Genomic DNA, 27,847 nt, shown 5'->3' on the forward strand with positions numbered 1-27,847 from the left:
CTGGTAATCTGTGTCCTAGGATCTCAAATTGGCCCTGCTAGACTTCCATGATGTTGAAGTCTGGCAAAAGACTTAAAAAAAATGGATGTGTTTCATCAACCACATAAATAGTCCTACAAATCCAAATGCTAAGGAAAATGTATAATGAGATCCTGGGTCTGGAGTGTATGGGTACAGAACAGGTAAATGCTGCAGTGAAACACTGAGTTTATATTCAATTATACTCACTGCATCTCACCAGGAAGGACATTTTTCAGAGGATGGCTCAAAATGTCATGCCAGTATTTACGTTAGGTTATTTCTAAATAAGTTGAATTAAATTTGGTTAAAGTTCCTCAGTAATTAGTGCTGTTGCTTTCCTTACCTTTTTCTGGAAACAACTGCTTAACCCCAGGGCCATTTAAGGGGACACATAAGTGCTTCTTGTTCAAACAAAATCTTGAGCCATGTACAGACTTGCTGCTGCTCCTTTCTACTATTAAGGTAACACAAATGACCAATATCAAAAGGTTAAAACCCATAAACACAGTATGTTTACATTTGGCAGGAAACCCTACCACCAAGTGCACTTTGTGAGGCCAGAGGAGGTGGCAGTGCTCCTGCAGAGCTAATCCTGCTCTTGCTTTTAGAGCCAACATTTGCTTCCTGCCCAAATGACACCTGTGTGTTTCTCCTCCCCCCATGTGTTTGCGTACATAAGAATCTATTTCCAGGTTTTCCCAGCAGGCATTTTGTATATTTGTATGTTCTTGAATTGTATAAATGTTGCCTCTTTATACAATTTATGAATAAGATGATTTCAGCAGAAAAAAAGTGTAAGGTTTCTTGAATCCCTAGTGAAAAACAGATTGGTCTACTGAGACATTACACTACCTGGAAAGAGAATGTAGGAATAACTCTAAAAAAGAAAAACACTTCTGTGAGAGTGGGAAGAAAATTGTTACAAATTGGATATTGAAGGAGCAAGAGCCATCAGCTTCCTTAAAACACTAAAATTCATGTAAGGTTTTTCACAACTAGTGGTAAACAGGGCAGAAAACAGATCCAAAACTGAGAAAAAGAGATTAATTTTATCAAATTTAAAGTTATGCATGGCAACACAAAGAGGGTCTGTTTCCTTTTTGTCCCCACCTTGCCTGCATTACAGAGACTGCCCAGCTCCTCCTGTGAGACCCAGCATTCAGCCAGAGAGTGATGCACAAGGTTCTCCTTCCAAGGAAACTCATCTCTTGCATCCCAATAAAGTGAAGAAATTGTCAAAAAACCCAAAGATTTGCTGGATATACAGAGAATCTGCCTCAACAGGGACACTCTGCAAGCAGCAATTGCCCTCCCAGGAGCTGTGGAGCAGCTCTACCTTCTCTCCAGCTACAGGGTCCCCCTTTGAGATTTAAACCTCCACGTCCCCATTGACCAGCGTGGTCAATAGAGAAATAACAAGGAAACAACTGAGTGGGGAACCCCAGGAAATAGTCTCTAGTGAGGAAAGGAACTCATCAGAGATCCACAGCCCCAAGCAGCACAGCACTGCCACAAACACCCTAAAGCAAGGGGCATGAGAGAACCAGAGTTTGGGGGGCCATGCCCTGTTTCTGTCTTATCCCCTGTTCAGTAACTTGTTGCATGGGTAAGGGGAAGGCTGACTCACCCAAACCTCAGCTGAGCAGTAATAAGCCATAAACCTGACCATTTAACTTGTTTTCTCACATGGAATTTTGCCCTGGAAATTTTAGCAGAAGCCACAGCAACCAAAACCACTTTTCCTTTTTGCCTCCCCCAATAGTGGAAAGAACTGTAACACCTGAACAGAGACACCATGCCTGCAGCTTCACACTGAGCACAGGGATGCTGAGGCATCTTCTTCATGCTGCTTTTCTCCACCTCTGTAATCTACAGAAGGGAACAGAATTCGGGGGAGGAAAGTTAGCAGGTTTGGTCCATTGATGTGAGCAGTAACTGACTGTCAGGTGTTGACACCAGTGCTCTCTGCAACAGGTGAACAAGGGCTGTGTGGGATACAAGGCCTGGAGATAGTAACAAGGGGGAGGCTTCAAGAAGGCTCAGAAATTGCTGGTGATGGTGTTAGCAGAAGACTTGAACATTTTTAACCAGGATTTAGATGGGGGATGTACCTGGGCTGTGCTGCTCATTTGCTCTGAGCTGCAGGGCAGATTGTCTGAAGAATTCTGCTCCTACTGCAGAACTGACCGCAGAGATCTAAGGGGGGAGAGAGAAACCCCCCCAAAGCAAAACCCAAGTGGGAGATTCCTGCAGATTTACAGCCCAAATGAGACAGAGATCTATTAGTGACTGAGATAAGCACTGCCATTTCTTCTTCCCCTGGTGGGTTTCTGAGTCTAAGCTCTATTTCCCAAAGGATGCTTCATTTTCCCAAGCAATTCAATGGTTTGACATGACATTCCAGGCACTGGATCTTAGGAGTCTTTCTGTTCCTGGAGGATAAAACTTGATGTTTCTTTACAAACCATATACAAAAATTATTTCACCCAAGACAAACATTTCAAATTTTTTCCTGAACTAACATGAGAAAAATTAAGCCAGGATGCCTTATAATCATTAAATCCTCTTTGGATATCACAGGTTCACTGTTCTGTTTTCTCAGGGAACAGAATCTGTATCAACCCAGGGCACAGAAGGAGGAATTTTATGTAGAAATACTTTGTTCTGAGGATCAAAGTAATTCTATCTTGCCTGTGTTTCACCCCAATGATCATCACTCTCGTTACGACTACATCTGCAGCAGGAATTTTCTCTCAAAATATAGTTTCTAAAATGCAGCAGCAGTTTTGCACTTTTTTTGAAAGAGTGGAAAAAGGATTCTGTGTGGATTAGTAATGAGAGCAGTAATTGCCACGGGGCTGACAATAATTTATGCAGAAGTTCTCAATTGCTCCTAATGGCCTGTCAGATGGTAAAAAGGAATGCAAAGCAGATCATAGGAACAACTTTGCATAGCTTCTGAGAACAAAACTCTTGAAACTTTCACTCTTGCAAAGAAATATGAAAATTCTGTACTCAAGTGGCTTTTGGAGGAGTACAAGAAAACAACACAATTATGTAGTTATTCCTGTAGATCTGAGTTTGTGATTCCAGCAGAAAATGAAATGTTTTCCAAGATTCACCTGTATCTTAAATGAAGAACTGAAGCAGAACAAAAACTTTGGGTACTAACAAACCCAGATCACTGCCTCTTCCAGTTAAGATTGGTTGATCAATGTCACTACTGATCCTTCAGAACTGTCAGCTCTTTCCAGCAGCACAGACTGAATGCACCTCAGGAAACAATCAGCTATTTACTTTTATCAAGATAATACCAAACTATCTTACAGATGTTTAGAAATGCAGTTATGCTACAAAGGACTAAACCTGGCAATGTAGCAACATTCATAGCTTAAAATGGGAAATAATAATAATCTAGAAACTGAATTTTCAAGCTTGTAACTAACAGCAAAATGCCCTACCATATACATGCATTAGGCTATACCCTCAGACAAGGCTTCTGAAGAAATTAATGCACTCTGACATCTTTTGGCTGTGTGGGTATTATCATGCATTCCTCCTTCAAAAGCCTCAAGAGGCAAATATTTTGCACTTAAAAGTGTGGGAACCAGTTAAATGCTAATTCTGATACAGCTTCAAAAATGCAAGTAGGTTTCAAGCGTCCAAAAAGAGTTATATCATTTCTTTGAAAAAAAACCACCATGATTTCAGCTTAACTTATATTAACTAATAAGGTCATTGGCAGATAAAAGTTTAGTGTATTTAAAAGGCAGGTATAAATATATTACATATAAAGGCAGTGAATAAATACACTCAATTTAAGAAATAGATCAGGTGGTGTTTCCCTGACACTGCCATAAAGTCCCTTATTCTCATGTTATCACTTATTCCTCCAAAGAAAGGCTGTCACCCTGAGATGGTCACAGCTTTCTGACTTCGTCCCAAGCCCTAGGCAAACGAAAGGCTCCGAGGAAGTTTCTTGTCAGCCAAAAATGCTGAAAGGAAACCAGCCAGTTCTACATTTCTGTGAAACTGAACTTCCATTATCCTTTTCTCAATTGAGATTTCATGTAAATTTAGTTTGTTTTGGGTTTTTTTGGTTTTGTTTTACATGCTGAATATCAGAATGTCCAGCATGAGAAAACTGCTGCAGGGCTGAGGGACACCCCTGGCTCAGCTCTACAGCACTGTCATCCCTTACTCAGCTCTCTGTGTATGTGACAATAAGAGAAAACAAGACACCCAGCTCTTGTCCAAACCCTTTTTTAGCATCTCCCCAAACACATCATCTTTTATTTCTTCAGCTACAAGACCCAACTGAAGTTGCTCCTCAAGACAGACCAAGGTCTTTCTGTCCAAAGGGGGAAAAAAAAGCATTAGGCTGATGCTTCTACCTTTGGCAAAGTTATTTCTGTGGAAACATCCACTTCACATGCTTCTGTCTCCAAGAGAAAGGCTCTGTTCTCCATCCTGGCCTAATCTTAAATGCATCAAGAAGCACAGGATGATCACAGGCACTTCTAGCTGGGACCAAAGAGTCAGCACAATCACCCCGAGCAACGTGAGGCCAATTCCAGTACAAACTTCTCTGAAGTCAAGAAAAACTCAGGGGCACTGGGTGGAAATTGGCTGTTCCCCTGCCATCCCACTTATAGAATCTCAACACCAGTCTGCTCATAAAGGAAATATAAAAATGGAAAAACCATTATGTCTTTTACAGTGCAGCAGTACTGAATTTATATTTCCATATGTTTTAAACCCTGAAATAGATGCTAGCAAGTTGAGGAGGTCAGATAATTAGCAGTGACAGCTGGGCAAATCAGCATGGGAAGGAGAACAGTCTTGTTGATTCATACTCAAAATGAAAACAAATTTCAGTTTGAAGAAAGCAAGGAGAAAAATTCCAGTTCAAAGGAGGAGGCTGTCACATATGATTTACCACACACCAAAAAAAGTAGAGTCCTGTTACACAAGGAGACTTCTTGTTGAGCTGTAAGCAAACTTGACTCCCACAAGCTTCATGTATTTCAACATTATTAATGTATTAATAATTAAACATTATTAATGTATTTCAACATTATCATCAACCAGCAAAATCAAACAACAGACTTCACAGCCAGGGAAAAAAGAAATAAAAAGAGCAACAACAACAAAATTTTACAAATATTAAGAATGCATCATCTAGAAAGAACATCTAAGCTGACCATTAGCTGGCCAGCCTCTGGACCAAGGTTCACTTCTAACTTCATCCAGAACCTGAGAAACATTTCAAGTAGGTGTGGAGAAACTGGGGAAGCTGATCCAGTTAGCAAGGAATGTCAGTTCTCCTTCCTAGTTTTTTGCTGTCTTTTCAGAAGAAAACAGACTTTTTTCAAGCAAATACATAAAGCTTGCAAATAAATGCACATTTCAATGAGTAGTTTTCATTCTGGGAAGAGCCAGCAAATGAAAATACAGGTTTTCAGGCTTCCCAAAGGAGCATTTGTCACAGCCCAGTCAGTGGGTAGGGACACCCTAGGACATCCCATAGGCAGCGTTACCCCACACCTCAACACCAGGCACCATGCAGTCTGCTGGGAGGATGGTACTGTAGTACAGGATATTTTTTCCATATTCTCTGTGACAACAGCAAGGCAGAGATGGACCCATCTAAAGCAGTGCAGAAGGAATATGAGATTTAGACAGTTCACAGGCATTTCACAATAGAAGTTGTTGCCCTTTCCTAGAACTACAGTCTCCTCAGACTGGCCCATGTTTGCTCTGAATCTAGGTTCACATTCAGGGAATACATTGAAGTGTTCAATGAACTGGCTTAAGCCAAACAGAATATTTTGTTTTCTCATAGACTTCATTTGACTTCCACTCAACTTTTTAATATACATATAATTTCATTTCACAATTGGTTACCAAAGGTTATGTAAAATCATCAATTCCAAGTATGACTACAGCCCTTTTTTTTTTTTTTTTTTTTAGGATTCTTCAAAATCAACACCAATAACCTGTACTTAGCAGTAGTTTACAAGGTGCTAATTTTAAAAAGAAAGAATCTCTCACATTCAAACAACTGCTCCAAGGAAGACTTAAAAAAACCTCAAAGAACTATTACAATGTTTTCAGAAAGTATAAAACCTGGCAAAACCTTTCCTGAAAACAACTCTAAAAACATGGATGAAAATGTGACCCTGGCTTAAAATACCATGTTGTGGGAAAACACAACCACTTCTTCCCAGGCTGTGTTGCTGAGCTTTTCAGAGTGTCTCAGAATCTCAGATGTGTCATACCTTCACATGGGAAAAGAAACATTTTTAAGGCTGTATGAAAAGAACAAGAACAGTAATTAAAGAAATTTTAAAAATAACAAAATTATGACACATCTCCTCTCTTCTTAAGGGGAGTAAAAATACTGGTTTCAAGATCTATCCCTACCAAATCAACTAAAAAATAAGAGGGCAGTCTGCACATTTATGTTCATGAAAAAGCTGCAGAACCAAAGTCTAATTTTGTAAAGCATCCGCCCGTGGTTCACAAAGCCCCCAAGGTATTCTGCTATGGCCAGCTATTTATGAGGAAATAACAATAAATAATATTTCCTTCAGTTAAAACCCAAATAATTCTGTACATTTTTTCATTCCTAAATCCAAAGCAAAGTCATGTGTTCACAATGCAGTGAGAAAGCAACAAAAGATTCCTGATTATGTATAAAAAGATTAAAGAATCATAACTCTGATAAAGAGCTCTGCATAGCTACGTGCTTATTCTGCTTGTGAATGGAAAAGGAAGGGTCTTTAAGGAAAGTAGCCAAAGGAAACTGAAGTGAATGTAAAAGGCATTTCGAGGCTATATTTAGAGGAAGACATTCTTCAGACATTTGCCAAGCTATGCACGTCATTTCACACAGCATGTTTTACCCAGCTTTATAAGTCTATGAGAGGACAGGGGAGGAAAAAAAAAAAAAAAAATCTGGATCAGTTGCCAGAAATGGAAATCTTGCATTTCTGTAGAGGAACAAATATTTTAAGCATGTGAATTCAAGAGCACTTTCCAAAGGGGGAGAACTTTTCACAGCAATCACAGAGGGATTCTGCAGGATATAAGCAACACGACCTGGCCTCTCACACTCCATTTTGAGCAAGGCTCACTGGTCCTAAATAGAGCACTAAAAATACTTAAATGCATGAATTTCCCCAAGTCTCCACCCAGTATAAACCAGTTGAAGATTTGTCCATGGAGACAGGAGACAATTTATACAAGCAATTATGTATTTCTCCTCTACAATGCAGTTAACAACCAGCTAAGGTTAATAAACAAACACCAAGTATGAGCTCACAGGTGAAAACAGAAATAAAAATACACCCATTTTATAAGAAAAATAAGTTTTTCTTTAACTCGTTCAGCATATGTCCCAAGGTTCAGATATTTGCATAAGGAAATGTCAAACATAACACAAAATATGTCAGTACCACATGTGATGGTACTGGGAACAAACCACATGAAAATTTCCTGTTAGCAACCTTCTGGGAGGTAGAGATAAAATCAATTTGAGGTACAAGACTGGTTTTACTTAAACTTACACAAATGACTTCTATAAAAAGTTTTTACCTTCATTCCCTTCTCCAGGTGGCTGGTAAAATGAAAGCCCCAAAGATATGATGGCTGCAATTTCCAAGATTATAAGAGTCACGTCCTGCAACGCTTCCCAGACTAGCTGTATGAATGTTTTTGGCTTCTTTGGAGGTATAAAATTTTTTCCAAAAATAAGCTTTCTTTTTTCTAGGTCTGCAGCAGTGCCAGCTAATCCTGTAAATAAAATAAAATAAAAATAAAATTATAGGAAATTGCAATGAAATAGAAAATACTCACTTGTACTGGCATTCTTACTAATTATTTCTGCAAGAGCAGCTACAAGCTCTACCACCTCTGGCATATTAACAAATAGGTAGATATTCCATTTAAATTTTGCTTTTGTAAGGTGACTTGTCCTTACCTTCTGAATATAATCCTTATGGATTCTAATACTAATTCCTGCCAGTTTTAATCAGAAAATAGTTTTTAAATTAATTTAACAGGATCTCTGTATACTCGGATATACATAACATACACAGTGACTTCTGAAAATAGATCATAAAGCACAAATAAACTATATTTGGAGTGACACTGGAATGGCTGTTGGCAGCTTTCAGTAACATCACAGATGTAGCAGACATATCTGTGCTCTGACCTCAGATCCATGATCTCAAGGTACAAATCAATAAACCCTCTCTTGTTCTACTTCAACCAGTCTCTCCTGCTGCACATCCCCCCTCTGCAATGAACCATATCAAACTCGTGCCAAGAAAAGAGACAGCCAAAGTGACAGGTTTTATGCAAAGAAATTGAAAAGGAAACTATATGGTTCCTTAGACAGAAAAAATACTTGATTTTGCATCATGCTTCAATTTAAGAATGTGTGGTTGCACCTTTAGGTGCTTCCCCCCCCCCCTCTTTTTGTTTGTTTGTTCATTTGTTTTTTCAGTGGATGCATATCTAGCACCCTTTTTGGGTAAAAAAAAAAACAAAACAAAAATTGCAAGTATAAGGGTAGAATAAGTGTGCCCATATACCATAAAGGACAGCAGTAAGACAAGAGCTTACACACATCTGCCAAGTAACACTCCCTGTCAGCTTATACACCTAGTTATACCCTTACAAACCTGTGGGGTTTGAGTGTGATGAGCAGGGAAGTTATTCACCCTAGCATGACACAACAAAAACACTTGAATTAAGAGCTGACCTTGGAGGAACACAAAGGTGACTGCAAAAGGAACTGCTTGATCCTCTGCTGTAAGGAGTCCTCTCCTCACACAGTTCAGAGTTAAGCCCCTGCCTCCTCCAGAGGTTACCAAAGCCAGGGGGTACTGCAGGAAGGGGATGTCCTACTGATGGCACCAAGGTGTCCAACAAATCAAAGCAGGATCCTCAAGTGCTAAGGGTGCTCAGCCTGACCAGTCCCTCATTCAGACTGCTGCAACTGTTCCAGGAGCCTGGGTGTCCCACCAGAAAGTCACCTCTTGGGGGGAAGCACCAGGCCCCAGGGTACTTTCCTCCTGATGAAAGTGAAGCTTTTCTGACCATCCCAATCCTGCCACGGTGCAGGCAAAGATGTGGACTCACCTTTCCCTTCAGGTATCTGATTACAGCTGTTGTGTACCTTCTGGCTCTTGGTTAACTCATCAAACTTTTATTTCACCTTCAGCTTCTAAGAAACACTATCCTTCCCTCCCAGATAAAGGCATGCTGTAGTTATTATTACCTCACTTCATTTAATTTTCAGTACCTAGTGCTCAGTGACACTGTGACAGATTCCAGCTATTATGAAATGTGTCTACGTTCATCTCCATCACTCAACCAAGAGCATGTCACACCTCCCTGCCCCTCCAGCACCTCCCAGATGCCACTGGGAGGGGAACACTGTTCCCTATAAAGGATGGATTGCAGGCCAGGTGCCCTTCTGTGAATCAATGGAGATGACAGGAGTTAGGACAGCCTGAGAGATGAGGGAGTCAGTGGTCCCTGATGGGATCTGACACAAGGAAAAGCCTTTAGCAGAGACCACACAAATCCACTTTGATTTGTTTACAGAGGGCTGCAAAGCCCTTCAGTACAAGGATGGATTTGCACTGAAAATGGCACACAAAATTTGCACAAGGCCCCCAAACCCATCCTACTCCAAATACTGCAGAGACTTCATACACAAGGGGAAAGTACAAGGACAGCATTGGCAGTGGTGAGGATTTGGATCTACAAGCAAGAACATGAAACTCTGAAACAGAAAAAAACCTCAAAAGCACATTGGGAAACAGAAGGAAGAGATACCTGAACCACCCCCATGTGTGCCCAGGGGTGGGTCAGGGCCAGCAGGTGAGCAGCTCAACAGGGATGGCCAAAACAGCCCAGGAAGTAGCAGCAGTGGTTTTCAACAACCTGAACTGTATTTACCTAGGTGTGATGAACTCACCACTTTGAAATGACACTATCTACTGTCAGGAGGCCATGTAAAGTACATGGATCCTGCCTTATGTTACTGATCATGTATAAATACATGTACATATCGAGAAGATTCCAGAGCAAAGTGAGATGCTGGAACTCAAAGAGATGCATAAAAAGCATAAAAACTAAGCATAAAAAACTAAGCATAAAAGCCTGTTCATTTAGAAATCACAGGAATTTAGACACCATAAGGCTGAGGACTAGCCTGGGTATAAAGCATTTACAGTCACCATTGTATTCCAGACTACAGTCTAAATAACTTTCTCTGGAATTTAGACATATTTAATTGTATGGTTTAATTTTTCAAAATAAATATTCTCCTCCTTATGACAAAGAAACAGAAATAAGTAAACCACATGTGTGATTTTGTTTTTCTCTATAAATCTATTTCTCAGTGAAATTGTTTACCAAGAAGTCAGTCTCAACTTAAAAAAAAGGAAAAAAAAAAAAAGAGAGCATATTCATCTTTAATTATGAAATTTATTTTCCTGTAAATCATCTAGAAGTACTGGAAAATGAAACTCAATGTTCAGCTCAAACCAAGAGAACCCATAAAAACATTCAGCAAAATTTTGTGGTGTTTCTTCTCTCCCACTGAAACTAAGAAACTCCTCTATTATTAGAGATAAAGGAAAGGCTGTAATGAAGAAATCTACAGACCAGCTGATGAAACCTCATCATAAAACTCCTAAGCATTACTGAAGTCAGGAAGAGGCAAAGTTACCCAAAGAGCTACAGCCAAGAGCAACAGCCCTGAGAGCCCAAGGTTCAGATCTGCACTTTGCAAAAGCTTCCATCAATTCTCTGCCCTACTGGTAGCAGAAGGTATCATAGGGATGCTCCTTTTCTTTTTCTAATCATCAGCTTTATTCAGAAACAGCATTTTAAATAGTCCCACAGGTGTTCTGAGCAAGCCTAAGAGAGCTGCTTGAAGAGGTCAGTGGTGCTGTGTGCGGCAGCGCTGCTGGACGCTGCTGCCCAGGCTGAGCCTGCTGAGGGGCAGTGCAGATGGTGAAAATGTCAGCTAGCACAGCAAGATCTGGGAGAGGACATCTGTCCTCACCAGTGCTTTTAACCAGGAGATGGCTTCCCTTCTGCTAGGCTGGTTTTTGGGTTTTTTTGTGGGCTTTTTGTATTACACGTGCTGACTTCATGACTGCTCCTGACTATTATTGGGATTTCTCGCTCATCCCTTTGGTGCTGAGGGCTGTGGGAAGAACAAAAGAGCACTGCAAATACAAGCTGAAAGATCATTTCTTGATGAATGTATAAAACACCTGAGGAAGTGAGAAGGAATGAGTGAGGACAAAAAAATAAAAAATAAATGAATGGAAGTATCAGTTCAATGTGATGTCAGACTTCATACGTTACTGGCAAAAGAAGCAGCCTTCCAACTTCTGTTGTGTGTGACACCAAGTCAGAGTGGCTGGTTTTGTGTTCACATGTCCACATAAGCAGAATACTTCATTATTTTTAAGTGCTTTTCTATGTTGAAGCCTTGCAATGCACCTCTTAGCTTGGCCCAAGTGATTTGGAATGATGATGAATGAGATCTGGGTTAAACTTCTATACCAGCAGTATACAGTGGTTTGGGAAACTTATCACTGATACTTCCAAGCAACTGAATAAGTTATTAAGATTTCAGTTTCCAAAACTTCTCCCCAACATTTAGTAGAAGCTTGTGGGAGAATGAACATGATTGAATAGAAAACATCTTCTGCAATGCATTGGAGTACATTAAATGCAGTTCTGACTTAATCTGGCACCTTTATACAGAAATTCTTTTAATTGTTTAGAGAGAGAAAAAAAATTTTAAACCAGAGAAATGACACCTAACGAATGTCCTCTGTTCCTTATCTGTATCTGCTGAATATAAAACCATCATTTCAATTAATGTTTCCTGGAAAATGGTCTTTCTCTGACATCATCCCCACTGCAGCCAAACAGAGCATGACAGACAATGATTTTGATGCTGCAAAAATAGCAAAAGCACATCACTACTAAAACAACAATTAAAAATAAAAAAAAAAGGCAGAACAACTATTTAAGGAATGTTTCACATCTGCTTATGTGAGATGAAGACCTTTCATTTGCACAAACTGTGCAAACCAATTATTCACTTACTTTCTTCTGTACATTTTCTGACGTATCCCGAAAGGCAGATTAAAAGCTCAAGTAGCAAACACTGTAAACAATGGAATTTAAACATTCCAGCCTAGATAGCCTCAAAAGCAAAAAGCCTTTTTCAACAAGGGCAGAAAAGGCTTCTCACCTGCTTAAATTTGTTTACATAAATTTTAAGATGTTTGTCCAAAAATTAAAAGCCTTTAGAATGACAAATCACCCAGCAGAAGTCCTGGAAGCTTTACTCTGCTGGTGCTGCTACTGCTGAGTCTCTCTGGCAGTGCTGTCAACAGCCCCTGACCCAAATGCTTCTCAGCTGGACCTTTACAGCCAACTCAGAGAAAGAGGAGCACACAAGTGGCAAGGAAATTAATTTACTCCCCATTTATTTCCTCATTAATCATCCTCCCTCATCAGGTCTGACAGCAAGAACTGGCCAAGCCCCCGTGTCCTGCTCTCCCCCTGGACTGGGATCACCCTTCAGCATCAGAAAGCATCAAGCTGAGTACAGAAACCCTTACATAAACCTTCCCTGTTCTAGGCTACAATCAAAACAATCACTCTGCAGTCATGCAAAGTACATAAATACATCTCTAAATCCATTACTTTTCATAAAAAAAAAAAAAAAGTAACCAAAGAGCTTAAAATTCTTTCTTTAGACTGATGCATCTAATGTACATGTTAGGAACAGATACACAGCAAATCTCTCATTCTCTCTGTAGCTGTAGAAATGCAGCACCAACTTTATCTCAATGTTATGAGGCAGCAAAAGGCTGAGATCCCTGCCCGAGACCATTTGATGGCAGTTGAGAGGACTAAATTCACATCTCCTGGGATTCCTGATTTACATTTGCCCGGGAGATACCCTGCAGGTTCACAACACATTTCATTCCTTCCACCATCTAAGTCATTTTGGTTTTAGTTCTTCTACCTTCTCCTCCTCATTTCTTTTTGCAAGAAAATGTCTTTGAAAAGAAGCTGTTAACCAGGAAACAATTCATTTACATAAGATGACGGGTAACAGCAGAACCAGATCCTGATATCCTGATAGTTACCATGACATAGCCAAAAAAAAAAAACAAAAAACCCAAAACAAACCCCCAAAACCCCACATGCTACACCTAAAAGACATGCTCCAATTTCCTTACACTCTAATGACTGGACTTGTGTGCATGTACAGCCAGGAGCCAGTATCAAAGCAACAGATGAAACATCAAAATATTAAAGGCAAGACATGTATTGTAACAGATAGCTGACTGATAGTTTTTCTTGTCTAAATAGAAAACAAAAACCTTTCTGCAAAGGCTGGCAACAAAGCATTCAATGAGAGCCAAAGATCCAGAATGAAAAAAAAAAAAAGAAATGAGAATTTCTTTTCTGAACGTGTTCTGCCATCAGTGGGGGTGCAGCTATTGAGAGGGAAGATAATCATCCCACCAGAAATCATTTTGTCGGCTCTGACTCCACAAAATAATTGCTACACCATATCCTTATGTCTCATCATGTGTACCACAGGCTCCTGGAGATGCTTTTCTTTTGCTCTGTCTTGATGTAATATCACATACAATAAAACCATTACTGATTCAGGGCACCAATAAATATTAATACCCATGTATGTTCCTCCACTATCCAGCTCCCAGTCACTACCAACCAGATAATAATGAGGTAATTGAAAATTCCTTAATTTCTATATAAACAACAGCACAGGCCTTCACCTGGCACTACCACTCAGACAACCCAGAAGTTACAGAAGCTCTTTTCCTGCAGCTGAGCACACCAAGCCCAAGCCATGGGGTACCCCACAGATGCTGGGTCCCATGGGTTTGTTGAGCATCACAGACCCACAGCAGCTGTCTGATATTGGGGCTTTTCTAAGAGATGGAGAGGGAACAGGGGAACATAATGGGGTTTTTTCCCCACATCTCCTCTTTCCAGGTAATCAGAACCTGGAGACAGTTTCTCCAAACATCTTTTTTCTTGGTTATTTAAACAAAGCTAGAATTTCACTCCCACTGAAGGTAATGCTACAATTTAGAGTGGACTGCCCAATGTGCAGCCTTAACTATCACCCACCAAACTCAGATCTCCTGCTGAAAAACTGACATCTTAGATGGGACCATTTCAACTGAGATGATGGAGTGGAAATGCTATAAAACCTGTGCTGTTACAATGCCAACTTATGATTGTTCCAGATAATTTGTAAGCTTTTTCTTGGCTTCAATTTTGAAATCCTATCAAGCTTCCCTGACTACAGGATAAGACACACTTATTGGCTGCCCTGTAGGAAGGAGAAGGCTTGCTAAGAACTTACTCAGGAATCAGGTAACAGCAACCACAGGAGTGTAATGGAGGAGATCCAAGGTCTCAGCCAATAAAAAGAGCAAGGATTAAATGAGCATATAATAAAGCCAAATTGGAAAGCATTCCTTAATTAACACACCTCCATAACCACTTACCATCACTCTCACTGGACCCTACAAAGAAATTCACCACTTCATATGTATTGCTAATGGCATCCACAGGGGGCAGAAGGGTAAAGAGGCCCTGACATCAATCTGCAATTCTCTGTTCCCAAAACAGAGTCTGGGGAGCACTGCTGACAAGCAAACCACTCTGGCTGCTGCAGAGGCAGCTGCTGCCTGTGTGGCTTCAGCACAGTCTGGGGAAATGCAAGTGCCCCAGCAGAACCATTCCCACCAGTCCTACTCCAGGGCTCAGAGTGCAGGCAAACAGGTAACCATCATCCACCCACCAGCAGGACCAGAGCTTGCAGTGGGCAGGGAATAGCACTGGGTCTATGCACGGGATCCTCCCCTGTCAAGAGAGAAAGAGAAAAAAATGGAGGGAGCCACACCTTCCACCTCCACACAGTCAGTAGCAAGGGAGAGGGACTAGTGGTGACACTGAGCCTGGGGACACCACAACAAAGAAACCCACAACTACCAAAATAGCTGCTAGGCTGTCTGCTGGTCACAATGACACAAAGCCTTCAGCTTCCATTTGCCTCACTTCTTATCCCAGTGCAACTTCATGCTACTTAATGTTTGGGAGTAAACATTATGTTTGAAGGACAAACATTGATTTCAATGAAATGTCCCCAAAGCTGAGCCCATTGGATTGAAATACAGACACTATGGAGAGCCTCGGCTTCTCCACACTATAATGTACTTTTAGGCTGATGTGGCCTTGGCTTGCTGAAGAGTTGTCATGACTTTCTGTTCAGTTCCACAGAGCCCCAGCCATCCACTCAGCATGACAGTCCCAGAAAGCTGAGAAAGCAAATGCCCAGGGAATAAAAGCACATCTGAGAGATGAAGACATTATGGCACTGAAGACACATGAGACTGACTTCTAAGTCAGTACAGCACGAGGCTTTTACACAGTATCCTGAAAGTCCCATGTACCTCTTTTTTGTAAGGAAGATCTTTACTATCACTACTATTTGTCACTGCAGCCACCATAGGTCCCTTAGTGTAAGCAGTTCCAAGGGTCTCATGTTTAGTTGATGAAGCCCACTGGGAAGGTTAAAAGTAACACAGCACAACAACATGTGCTCTAATAACAACAACAGCATGCAGAGGAGGTGGGTTTTTCCTAGATGAGGCCAGGAATTTTTTGGGTAAGGTAGTTAATTCCTCATGCAGATGTTTTAAAATAAATAACAGAAGAAACCTTATGCTCTGAAGAGAAACATTTTTGTGATGCATGTAGGAGTCAAAATGAAAACAGCTAAACCCTGATTGCCTCAGTTCTCGATTCTCCTCCACTCTGACTTAAGAAAAAACAACAAATAAACCAGAAAGCAATGAGCTGCATTTTTCTGAGGTGTCACCTCCAAGTGCTGCTACTTGGCAACTCTTCTTTATTTCATTGCTATCTTTGTGTCATCTGCTTTTCCTGTGAGTAATGTCAGCCTGTCAGCTACACAGCAAGTGTGCTCACACCAAGTGATGCCTTTGCATGAGGCAGAGCATTTGCTACAGCACAGCTGATGCTGCTGTCTGTGCAAGAGAATTATTCAAGGTATCTAAAGAAAAAATAAACCTGAGAGCACTGAGGAAAACAAAGCACTATGATCATTATGCCATCTGCAAGCAACATTAAATGCCACCATTGTTTCTGCAGGTGACAGTGATGTCCCTCAAGCCCACAATGCCCAGCTTGTGCAGAGACAGTGCTCAGGAGCATAATAAAAGCAGAGCAGAACCAGAGCACTGAAACCTGAAGCCCAGCACATGGGCTGTTGTGCTGACTGTTACCTGCACAGCACTGCTGCACTCAGCATTACCCATTTGCTCCAACTCTTCATAAACAAGTGGGACCCATCATTTAAACATCATCTGCCTTTCCTGTAGACCTAAGGAAGTATCAGAAGAGTAAAAGTGGAAGAAGCTGTGAAATTGAATCCAAAGGTGCCAACATGAGTATCATTACAGAGAGTGTCTCATAACTAACACAGATATATAGTAGAAGTTCAGAGTCACTGGGGCCTGATAATTTAGCAACTCAAACAAGCTCCCTGTTGCCCTGTTTTCTGGGTAAATGAAGAGGACAGCAAAGAGTATGAAGACTTTCAAGTCAGTCCACAGAAGGTGCCCAGGTATAAAAGAACAGCAGAGCAGAGCAGTAGCAGTGTTTCAGTTGGGATGATGGCACTCTTGGACCAGATGTAATGTTATTCCTCTAATATAAAGCATCATAAAAATAGGATAATACCAAGAGATGCCAGATGCCTTTTTTTTTAATACTGTGTAAAGCAACATTTTCTTGACACCTGTGTTAGTTTTTAATCATTAGAAAGTATAACCTACAGCCAAAACAATCCAAACATGTACTGTGGTATACAGTATTATTTTATTCTTATATCCACATGCAGCAGAACTCCATTAGGAACACAACACCCACTGATGTATTCTATTTTAGAGCTCTAAAAAGCCCAAAAGAATAGACTCTCTCTCACAGATGAGGCACATACTGTCAATCACCTTGATTAGACCTCAAAGTAACTAACCTCATCTGAATGCAGTTGGATGCACCACTGAAGTTCTCCACACTCTTTTCCAGTGCAAATCAAATACTAAATTATATTACACAGCAAGCACCTCCAAGGAAGGTGTTCCTAGTCACTAGGTTGTAGTAGGAGTGGTTAGAAATGCTTAGGGACACCATACACATTGAACTGGTCCCACAACTTAAATCAGATCTTAATAGAAACCTTCTAGAACATGTAAGACTCAGCCAAAGCTTGCCTTGAAGTTTTCTCCACAGATGAAAAGGGCACTTAATTAGCTCGTTTATTACTCTATTAAGTACATAGCTTCCATAGGATATTCTGTCAAAAACTTTCTGACTTGCACCTCACCTTGTATTCTATCTCTGGGCTAAGTGGTGACAGCTTCAGTCAGGTAGGGACATCCAAATAACTAAAGCTACTGCCCTTGGTGAGCTCAAATCTGTGAGTTTGCAGGGGCAACCACTACACAGAAGAAGGAAGGGTGTACAAGAGGACACCCTGGGAGGCTCCTGAGAGGAGGAGGCTTCAGACCCAAAATTGGCAAAAAAAAATGACCCAAAAATGGAAAAAAGTAGGAAAGAATTTTTTGGTTACAAAATAGGTTCTCTTTTCTTAAGAATGACTTCCACCTTACCAACTTTGTGGTCTACAGATTAAGAAGCTTGAAAACTTGCCTGTCCTTTGGCACATGCACCTTGAAGACACTGCAACAGAGCAGTTCTGCATCACAGCTCTAGCAGATGGATGCTCACTTTCATTTCTTTACAGGTCTGTGTTAAGACACATTAGTAGAAAACCCAGTAATATACTGTATCATAATATAAGCATCAAATTCAGATCAAAACCCATCCTTGGGCAGCTTCAGCTGTAAACAAAAATTTTTTTAGTGCCCCCCCCAAAAAACCCCCACAAAACTCCTGCAGTTATTAATTAACCTTCACTATGCAAACGGAAGCCTAAGTTTTTATTTTAAATGAGCTCTCAAATCAGAAGTCACTTAATAAGTTTATGGCTCAACCATTTCCCTTGCTCAGCAGTAACCTACATTTATATTGTGCTATTTCACTTTACTTCTCACCCACTATTTCATTGCTTTGCTTAATCCAGCTCAACTGGCAAGAGACACCCCATCCAAAAGAAGAACATCCATACAAAGAGTTAATCCATTCTGCTTAGACAGGAATGGATGTCCCAGAATAAATCCATAGGCTGAGAATAGGTAAATCCCTTAGATCAAGTCTGATTCAGATCACTTTCACCTCAGCTTCCCAAAGCTGCTGCTGGAGATGGCTGCATCCCCATCCCATCCCCCTGCTACAGCACTGCTGATGTCTGGAGCTGGAGCCACAGCTCATGGAACAAGAGAACAGAACAATGCACTTGTCAAACCAGAAACAAAATGTTCCATGGAGAGAAACAAAAAGCTGAAGAAACAAAAAAAGTAGCAAAAAGGTATTAAAGAAAAGCAACTAAGCCAGCTTCATTATTATATGAAAATGGAGCAGAATTCTGGGCACCTTTCCTCACCTAACACAGGGGCTTAGATTTAGGTAACCACTGCTTTACAACCTAATTTCATTCCTTACACTGAAAGAGATGGGAGAATTGAGTTATCCCTGGTATGCTCACCCCAAGAAAAGGAGCATTTAAAACACCTACATGAGTTAGCCTGGAGGCCTCAGTTTGCCCCATTATTTTGGGAACCTTATTTTGAATTCCAGATGCTTTGCTTTAGGCAGCAGAGCAGACTTTTCATTGCAGAGCTCCTTCAGCTTCCTTTTCCTGTGCAGTTCTTGCCTGGCAAAACTCTTTTGGGAAAACTCAGAACATACTCATGGAATATCCAAATTTGTATGCATGTTACTACTAGCCAAATACTATGGAACAGAAGCCTCCCCAAGTCCTTTGCAATGGCTGATGAGCAGAGCATGCTAAGTCACCTTATGTTTTCAGTGAGGCTCAGGTTTCCAAGTTCACAGAACCCACTGGAATAAACCTTTCTTAAATAGCAAAAGAAGATACCTTTCCCAAGAAAAAAATGTTTTGGGAAGCTGGCAATCTTCCTAAAAAACCAGAGTGTTCCAGAAATGCAGTCTATGATTCAAAAGTCTTTTGTCATCTGTGCAACCATTTTGCTTATAGCTGCAATGCAGCACTCTGTTCAGGACTCTTCATTGCACTTAAGGGATAAAATGACCCAAGTGCCTACTCTGTTCCATCATTATTCATTCATGAAGAGACTAGGCCTAGAGGATTGTCATTGCAAGATTAAAAAAAAGGTTCATTAATACATCCCTTAAGCATGACACACATTAACACTAAACTAGAGACAGAGACAGGAAAATCAGACACTTTCAGTGCATGCCCTAGCAATATTTAAAGAACATTTTCAGTTTAAACAGCACTGATAACATATTACATTGTGAAATAACTTTGATTAATACAGAAAGGGTGAGCACCTTGAAGTAACAGGGCTGAGGATGAAGCCATAGCTTCCAGGCAGACATCTTGAGCATGCATTTGTTTTCTACAGGTTACGTAAACAAGAAGCAGAGATGAACCAAATGGACATGCTGAAGTATTCAGGATACTAAAAGGCAGGCACTTTTTCTTTTTTTTTTTAGTGTTGCTCTCATTCTGCTATCCCTTCTGTTAAACAGATTTTTCCCTGCCTTCCTGTGTGCTTTCTATTTCTACATATCTTCCTTCTCTAAATATCCTTTTCCATATTCCTTATTTTCCCCTTCATTTAATCTCAAAGAAACCAGTGTTGCTGATAAATATCAGATAGCTTTGCCTTCTGAGTTTCTCCTGCTCAGCATAGTCCCCAACCTCTCCTTGAAACTTCCTAATCACTTCAGGGAAATTGTCTGTCCCCTGATTTCACAGCTGCTATTTAACCTTACACTTTCTGGGGTGGGGGGTGTTGGAATGTTGGGGTGGTGCTTGCTTGGTTTTTTAAAAGAGAAGCAGGAAGTAAAAGTGCAGGAGATCAGCATGTGGCAATATCCATTTACTGTCAGAATTATGTCTTCAAAGATGGCCATAAAATACCATCTACTTTGCAGGCTTGTGAATGACAATGAAGAAAGTCCCTTTTAAGAAAAACAAAATATCCTTCATGTTGCAAGACTTCAAAAACCTTGAGGAAAAAATGTATTTGTTTAATGATTATGAAAAACAGCAGTCAATAAAAAACTTCAGAAAGAATGAAGTGAGATTATTCATACCAAACACCAATACCACTTTCCATTTGTACCCTCAAGATTTGAGAACTTCCTGGGAAAATGAACAATTCCTCTTATTATGGAAACAGGCTTGCATAACATAAAAATACTTCAACAGCACTGATCTTTTAAATTCCTGAGCTCTGTTTGTGACACTGCCTTTATTTGCAATTAAGCTTAGTGCACATGGAGTTCACTGCCTGCCAAGGCTCTGAGGACTGATACAGCTCAGGATGGGTAATTCAAGCTCCTTTTACATTGACCCACCAAACTCTGACCTCTTAGACCTGCCTGGTAAAAGTGAGAAGGTATTACAATTTCATTCAGATCTTGATATCTGAGCAATTCATTCAGCAAGGGTACCAATTATGGTTGATCCCCTCACCTTTCCCCCTACTTCTGGACTGGCCTGATTTACCATGAAATGGTAATCCTGAGTCAAGCTGAATTTGATCCCACTGACCTGAGATGAAAGGTCCTGGGCCTTGAAAATTATCTGTAATTCATCCACTTTTTTTCATTTCCTGTAGTTCTAATGCTATAAAAATGCTGGCTCTTCATCTACAGATTTGTACCTGCTGGACTTGTTTACACACAGGCAGGATGATCCACACAAAGACCATCATGGAAAACATGCATGAGGACACTTCACAGAGCTTATGTATCCTCTCATCCTCATCTCTATCAAAACACTACAGCTGTAAAATGCAAAATGTTTCAGGAATGTGAGAGGTTGCAGAAGACAGGTGATACAACTACCTGATGCAAAGCCAGCAAGCCAGTTCACCTTCATTCCTAATATGTTCCTTATGAATTCAAGATTATTAAATAACATTATATCACAAACCAAAATACAGCAATCAACATCTCACCAGGACTAACACAGAACTACTTCCTTAAAAAATGGTGCCTGACAGTGTCCCTCTTGGATTCACCTTCTCCCTCCCCAGAAGGGCCTTCCCTCTGCCTGGCTGCAGCATCAGCCCTTAAAGCCTCCAGCTGCTCACACACACACAGAGCTCACATCAGCACCAAACTCATCCAAGCCTTGCAACCTCACAAGTGTTGGTAAAGCCACAGGACTTCAGCCACCAGCAGGATTCCATATGTGCTGGAACCTGTGGTTAACCAGCACAGAATCCAAGCTGGATGCAGCTGTCACCACATTTCCAGCTGCAATGAAAATGCTGATTTTTCCATGACTGCTTTACTTTTGAGGTGCTGGAGTGGGTCCAAAGAAGGGCAACCAGGCTGATGAAGGGACTCGAGCACAGATCCTACGAGGAGAGGCTGAGGGAGCTGGGGGTGTTGAGGCTGGAGAAGAGGAGGCCCAGGGGAGACCTCATCACTCTCTCCAACTCCCTGAAAGGAGGTTGGAGCCAGGGGGGGGTTGGGCTCTTTTCCCAGGCAACTCTCAGCAAGACAAGAGGGCAGGGTCTCAAGTTGTGCCAGGGGAGGTTTAGGTTGGAGATTCGAAAGAATTTCTTTCTGGAGAGGGTGATCAGGCATTGGAATGGGCTGCCCAGGGAAGTAGTGGATTCTCCGTGTCTGGAGATATTTCCAAAGAGCCTGGATGTGGCACTGAGTGCCATGGGCTGGGAACTGCAGCAGGAGTGGATCAAGGGTTGGACTTGATGATCTCTGAGGTCCCTTCCAACCCAGCCAATTCTATGATCCTATGATCACTTAATTAGAGGCTGATTCCACTTCTGAGGTTCTGCAGGGGTCAGCTGGGGGCTCAGAGCACAAGCACACTGCCCAGTGCTGGCTCCTGCCATGGTTCTGCCTGCCAGTGCCCCAGCCCCATGTGGGTGAGGCACAGACCCATCCTCCTGACACAGCACTTGCTAGGAACCACAGATTGCAGCATCCAGGTGGCAAGTGGCAAGCTGTAAGTCTTATTTAAAATCCTACTGAACATGAAAACCAGAAAAAGTCAATGCCAGGCAGAGGCAGTTACTAAGATTCCACATCAGCCCCTTGCTTGGAAATCTTTTTTCCTTTTAATGTATCTTTAAGATGTTTTCCTCTGCTATAGCACTCCCCGTGGGTTTTCATTACATCCCTTCCCTCTGCCCCTGAATCCAGACTGCATCTGCTGTGCTTTACGTAACACTGCTTTGTGCAGTGTCGCAGGACCTGAATGCAAAATTCCAGCAGGGAACTGCATCTAAAGATTTTGCTTTTCTTGATTTTAAGAAGGTCTGGCTTCACTACTGAGGCCCCAGCTTCTCAAAAGTCGAATTCCTTGAGGCTGAAAACAGCTGAACTGCTCCTGAATCCTGGCTTCATCAGACTGCAGCCTCCAACACCCTTGGCTTGTCCTTGAAGCAGCTTTCTGCAGCCATGACTCACTCTGCTACAGCACTCCCTTGGCTGTCAGAACAGAGCCGAGTGACAGAGAGTTAATCATGGGGGATGTCACCCTCTGAGGGACAACAGGGAGACTCCTGGAGCAGGAAGAAGGGATATTCTTGCTGTTTAAAACCCAAATGAAGTGGCACCTACAATCCATTTTTCATGGCTTTAAAAAAAAAAGCACTTTCTCAATTCACAATCTCCTTTATGCGTAGGAAAAAAGAGTCAAGCTTCCACCTCACAAGCAACCACTTGAAGGGGGAAAGGTGTGCAGCAAGAAGAATTGGAATCATACAAGTATTAGGAGAAAATAACAAATTGCAAACAGCCAGGTTATGAAGCTCTGATTTGCTCTTCACACACCACCACATCATCATTGGTAAGTAACTGACTGGGTATCTGCTCATCAGAAACAAACTCCTTTAGTACTGCATTGTATTTCTGGAAACTTTGGGATATAATCCTCCCAGGGGTAAAAAATAGAGGAATACATCTTCTAGTGCCACAGGAGGCCACAAGGATTTGTTTCAACAGTAAAACTGTCTGGAATTTGCCTACAGAAAAATGAAGCAAGATGTCTAAAAGCTGTAATTCCAGGAAGGACAACACAGGATGCTTCATGGAATCTATTTGTGTACCTGAAAACCATGTGGGGTCCTTAGGCTGTTTGCTTCCAAATAAATGTTAATAATCTGTGAGATATCCAAGCTTCTCCTTCTCTCTCCTCTCTTATGCCCACTCAATGCTTATAAATTATGATTAGAGATTAGTCCACTACCTGGCAAAGTAGGGATTTGATTATAACAGAAAACCATCAAAATACCTCAATGTGGCAGATCTCATGCTCCACACACATTATGGATATCTGAGTTCATTTGTTTCCATAAAATTCACATGCAAGAGTGGTACAAAAGCCAAGTATAAAACACCTCTTTTCCCCTGCCCATCCTACAGTCAGCTCCTAACCAAGCCAGACATTTCCCCAGGTCCATTTCCCAGCCCAAAAGCAGTGGCAACAAATTGCTGTGAACAGGGTGGCAACAGCCACAGCTTAAAACACCTAAACTGGGAAATAATACTTAAACATCAACATAAAAGTCTTGAAATACTATGTGCTTACAAGCTTCTATCTCAGTGCTAGGAAATTACTGCAATTCAAAGTACCAATTTGTAGCAGTCCTGTGGCAGCCATAGGTTCACATGGCAGTGGCCTGCACAAAAACCCAGGGATGGCCAAAAGGTTCTGTTTATCCTCACAGCAAGGATTGTTTATCCTCCCAGCAAAAGCAGCCACACATTTCTGCTTCTACAGTCCTCATGTTTGCATAACACAATGATCAAGCCATTAACAGCAGAATACTTCTTGACCCTTACATGCCTATGTAGTTCAAATGTTTGGATTTTCACCAATCTCGGGAAGTTTTATTTCTGTTAAAAAAAAAAGAAACAACCAATCTACGTGGATTACAAAGAGTTTGTACAACATATGTCATAACATAGATCAAAAGTGTTTATTCTTGCTTAACTCACATCTATCTTTCACATAATTATGCCTTTATGTACACAGAGACAGAAAGGATACACACAAATGTAGAAAAGATGTCAGGGATAGCACAGTGATGGTGCAAGGGGATGTGCAAATGAGAAATGTCAAGAGTAACATGAAACATAAAGCTGAGAATGAGGAGCTTTGCTTCAGACACACAGGTTATTTTTACATGTGGTAAAACCCACTGAAGTGCATTTAAGTTGGGTCTTCTTTTATTTATACTTACACAAAAAGCTAATGGTCTTTACAGGGAAGGACCAGTCCCTGGTAAAAGCACAGCCCCAGAGAATGGAACTGCCCTGTATGGCTTATGCTGGGAGAAATCACTTCTTTCCAACTTGTGTGGCTCACTGTCAGCAAACTGATGTAACACAGAACACCAGCCAGAATTCATGGATTAGGAGGAGAAGGATGTGCCTGCATGGTTTTTAAGGCTTTCATTTCTAACATGCAACAACATAAAATCAAGGATGAGTAAAGTTACTACTGCATGGACATGCTGAATTCAGCTTGGCATTTCTGTTGTTGATGGTTTGTTGGACAAAAAGGATGTAACTGCTTTTGAAACGTTCAGAAAATTAAATGTGATCTACCTTCCAGTGATTTCTAAAATTACACACAGCTGAGAGATGGCATTAAAGGTCTTTTATTCTAGATCTCTTCATGACATAAATCATCTGATCTGGAAAAAACGAGAGACCTCTAGGAATGATAAGTACAAACCCATTCTCTTTATATACTGTCAGAAAATAACCACTGACTGAGAACAGAAGATGAAAAAGTAACATGGGTGAAAAGAGGGCTGTAAGTAATTGGGGAACTATTTTACATGTTGAAGGGTTTTTGCATTAATTTATATCTCAGGGTAATTCCTAGTTCAGTCCTAATGCAGATTTCTCATGATTCTGCTATTTAGCAGATTGATTGCTCTTGCTCCCACTCCCTTCTACAACAGATAAAAATGTTATGCCAGGAAGCAAAATCTTTCAGAAGCAAGTGGCAGTATTTCTGCAAGCCACCTGGCCTTCCAAATATTTTTTTATTATCCAACTCATACAATGCATGAATCCCAAGCATTCTGGGCAATCTGCAACATAAAAAAGCCACAAGATACCACAGGGATGATTCTAGTTAGATTTAAACACTTCTCTACAAAACAAAAACCAGTATGGTACCAACCCTAAGCAAGCAAACATGCTTAGCTTAATGTGTTCCCCCAGATGATATTTTTTCCCCTGAGATGTTTCTGAATGTTGTTTCTTGTGATAATTTTTTCCCTTTTAGTTAACTATTACATGCTGATGTTTTTATGTTCAGTTTTAAGCAGTTTAATCAGAACTTGAGGTACCAGACAGGCTGTAGTGTCTCTCTTCCTGGACAGGGTTTCAGAGGAGTGCAAATACAACATTTTGCCAAACACAGAGCTTATGCCAAGATAGAAAGATTGTCTCCTTGCTCTCCCTCTGGAGTGCACATGGACCTAAGATGGACCACAGACACCAACATGAAGCAGGTACTGGAGAAGGGTTGCCTCAGATTGCCAGGAGGAGCCTTCAGGCATTGCTCTGACAGAGCCTGAGCTCAATACAAACAGAGCAAGGACAGCCCAGGCTGTCCCACCCAAAGGCTTCACAGAGATGTCGAACTAGGTAAAGTTATCATAATTCTTTGTGGGGTTTCTGTATCTCCAAACCATTATGAATAATACTTAAAATTAGAGCAGATTCCAAACTGTTACCTGAATGAGTGAAAGCCTCCACACAGTTACATTACAGAATAAACTCCACTAATTATTTGGGGGATCCAAGTATCATAAGCAGTAGGAACAAGACATGGAGCAACAATTCTACCTTGAAGTGAAACACCTCAGGATATTTCAGTGCTATTTCAACTATCTCCTTACAGAATCCAGTAAAAGTAAATTTGGAAAATACAGGATGCACTTACAAGTTACCCAACTGTCCTGACTAAGCTGACTCCTAAGCCATAAACATTATTTTCTTTTTCAGTAAAGGAAATTATATAGTTTTGTGTGTGTATATATATATACACACATGCTGCAACAAGCCAAGGAAATTATCAATCTATTCTGTCTAATTGCCTGCTAACAAAAATTAAATCATACAAATGGCTTGTGTAACAAAAACACTTTTACTTTTAAAGATCTGCAGTGTAAAGTTCATTTTAAACATTTCTTACCATTCAGTTTTGACCACAATATCTGGAGATACATTTGTAAGGCATTTCAAATTCTACTGCACAGGGTTTTAAAAGCTGGAAGCTCTGGCAAAAATCTCATTTCCTAAGATTTAACAAACTAGTATAACAGTAAAATCTAGAATGCCCTAAAAATGAGGCTGTAGAGTTCAGCAGCTGAGACTCTGATGCATTCAAACAACCAACACACAATCACTGCAAACTTTGAGGACATAAAACAACTCTGACCCAGCTCCCCTTGCCATAAATACACAGCAAATTGGAAATGAAATTGTGAAACACCAACTACTTCTGCTTGGCTCATTTACCATTCCAGCCAATGAACAGGATTTGAAATATTTTTGTCAAAACTCAGATTGATATTGGCTTTTATTTGGCTTCACAGCACTAAGTGTGGGAATCAAAGCTTGAAGGTTTCAAGAAAGGCCAAATTCTCCAGCACCTGAACACTCATAAACCTCCAAGTAGTCTTGAAATGGTGTGTGTGTGTGTGTGTGTGTGTGTGTGTGTGTGTGTGTGTTAAAATTCTGGCACTATGTTACACCAGCTGTTACTGCCACAAAATCTAGCTATACAAGATGTAGCAAAACAGCAACAAGCAAATATTTCTGCTTATAATGCATTTGGGTTCCTTGGAGTAGACAGCTGGGGTAAATTAAATATAAAGGAAATATAAATGAAGAAATAAAAAGACATTATTTATAGGGAAAAGAAATGCACTGTAGTAGGCCTGAGTTCCTAAGTTCCCATACAGATGTTATTCATCGATGGTTTTATCATTCAAGTTCAACATTTCCATTAAACGTCCAAGATAAGAAATTTACTGATACACTTTGATTTACAAACCTAGAGATGAAGCAAACAGGCATGAAGAGGTAGCAGTGCTGAGGAGCTAAGGTCAGAAAGCACTCTGAGATGCCAGGACAGGCAGGGGCAGAGGGAGCCATGTGGAACCGGAGGGGCAGAGCTCTGGGGCACAGCACCTGACAAACCAGACTGAAACCCTTGTAGAAAAATCACAGAATTTTCAGGGCTGGAAGGAACCTTTAAGCTCACCCAGTTCCACCCCCCTGCCATGAGCAGGGACACCTCCCACCAGCTCAGGTTGCTCAGAGCCCCATCCAGCCTGGCCTTAAAAACTTCCAGGGATGGATGGGGCTTCCAGCACCTCTCTGGGCAACCTGTGCCAGGGTCTCACCACCCTCATGGGGAAGAACTTCTTCCTCACATCCAATCTAAATCCCCCCTCCTCTTGTTTGCATCCATCCCCCCATGTCCTATCACTTCCTGACATCCTAAAAATTCCCTCCC

The 27,847-nt window shown here is 41.0% G+C and overlaps 1 protein-coding gene across 1 annotated transcript in view; it reads right to left on the reverse strand.

Annotated features, from left to right (window-relative positions):
* The window catches only part of ATP2B2 (ATPase plasma membrane Ca2+ transporting 2), a 168,404-nt gene that overhangs the window by 107,299 nt on the left and 33,258 nt on the right, over positions 1 to 27,847 (reverse strand). The window contains 1 exon segment of the mRNA XM_008506197.2: positions 7,621 to 7,818. Within this exon segment, the coding sequence (XP_008504419.2) occupies positions 7,621 to 7,818 (198 nt within the window).

The sequence above is a fragment of the Calypte anna genome, chromosome 12, assembly GCF_003957555.1.
Source record: "Calypte anna isolate BGI_N300 chromosome 12, bCalAnn1_v1.p, whole genome shotgun sequence".
NCBI classification, from domain to species: domain Eukaryota; kingdom Metazoa; phylum Chordata; class Aves; order Apodiformes; family Trochilidae; genus Calypte; species Calypte anna.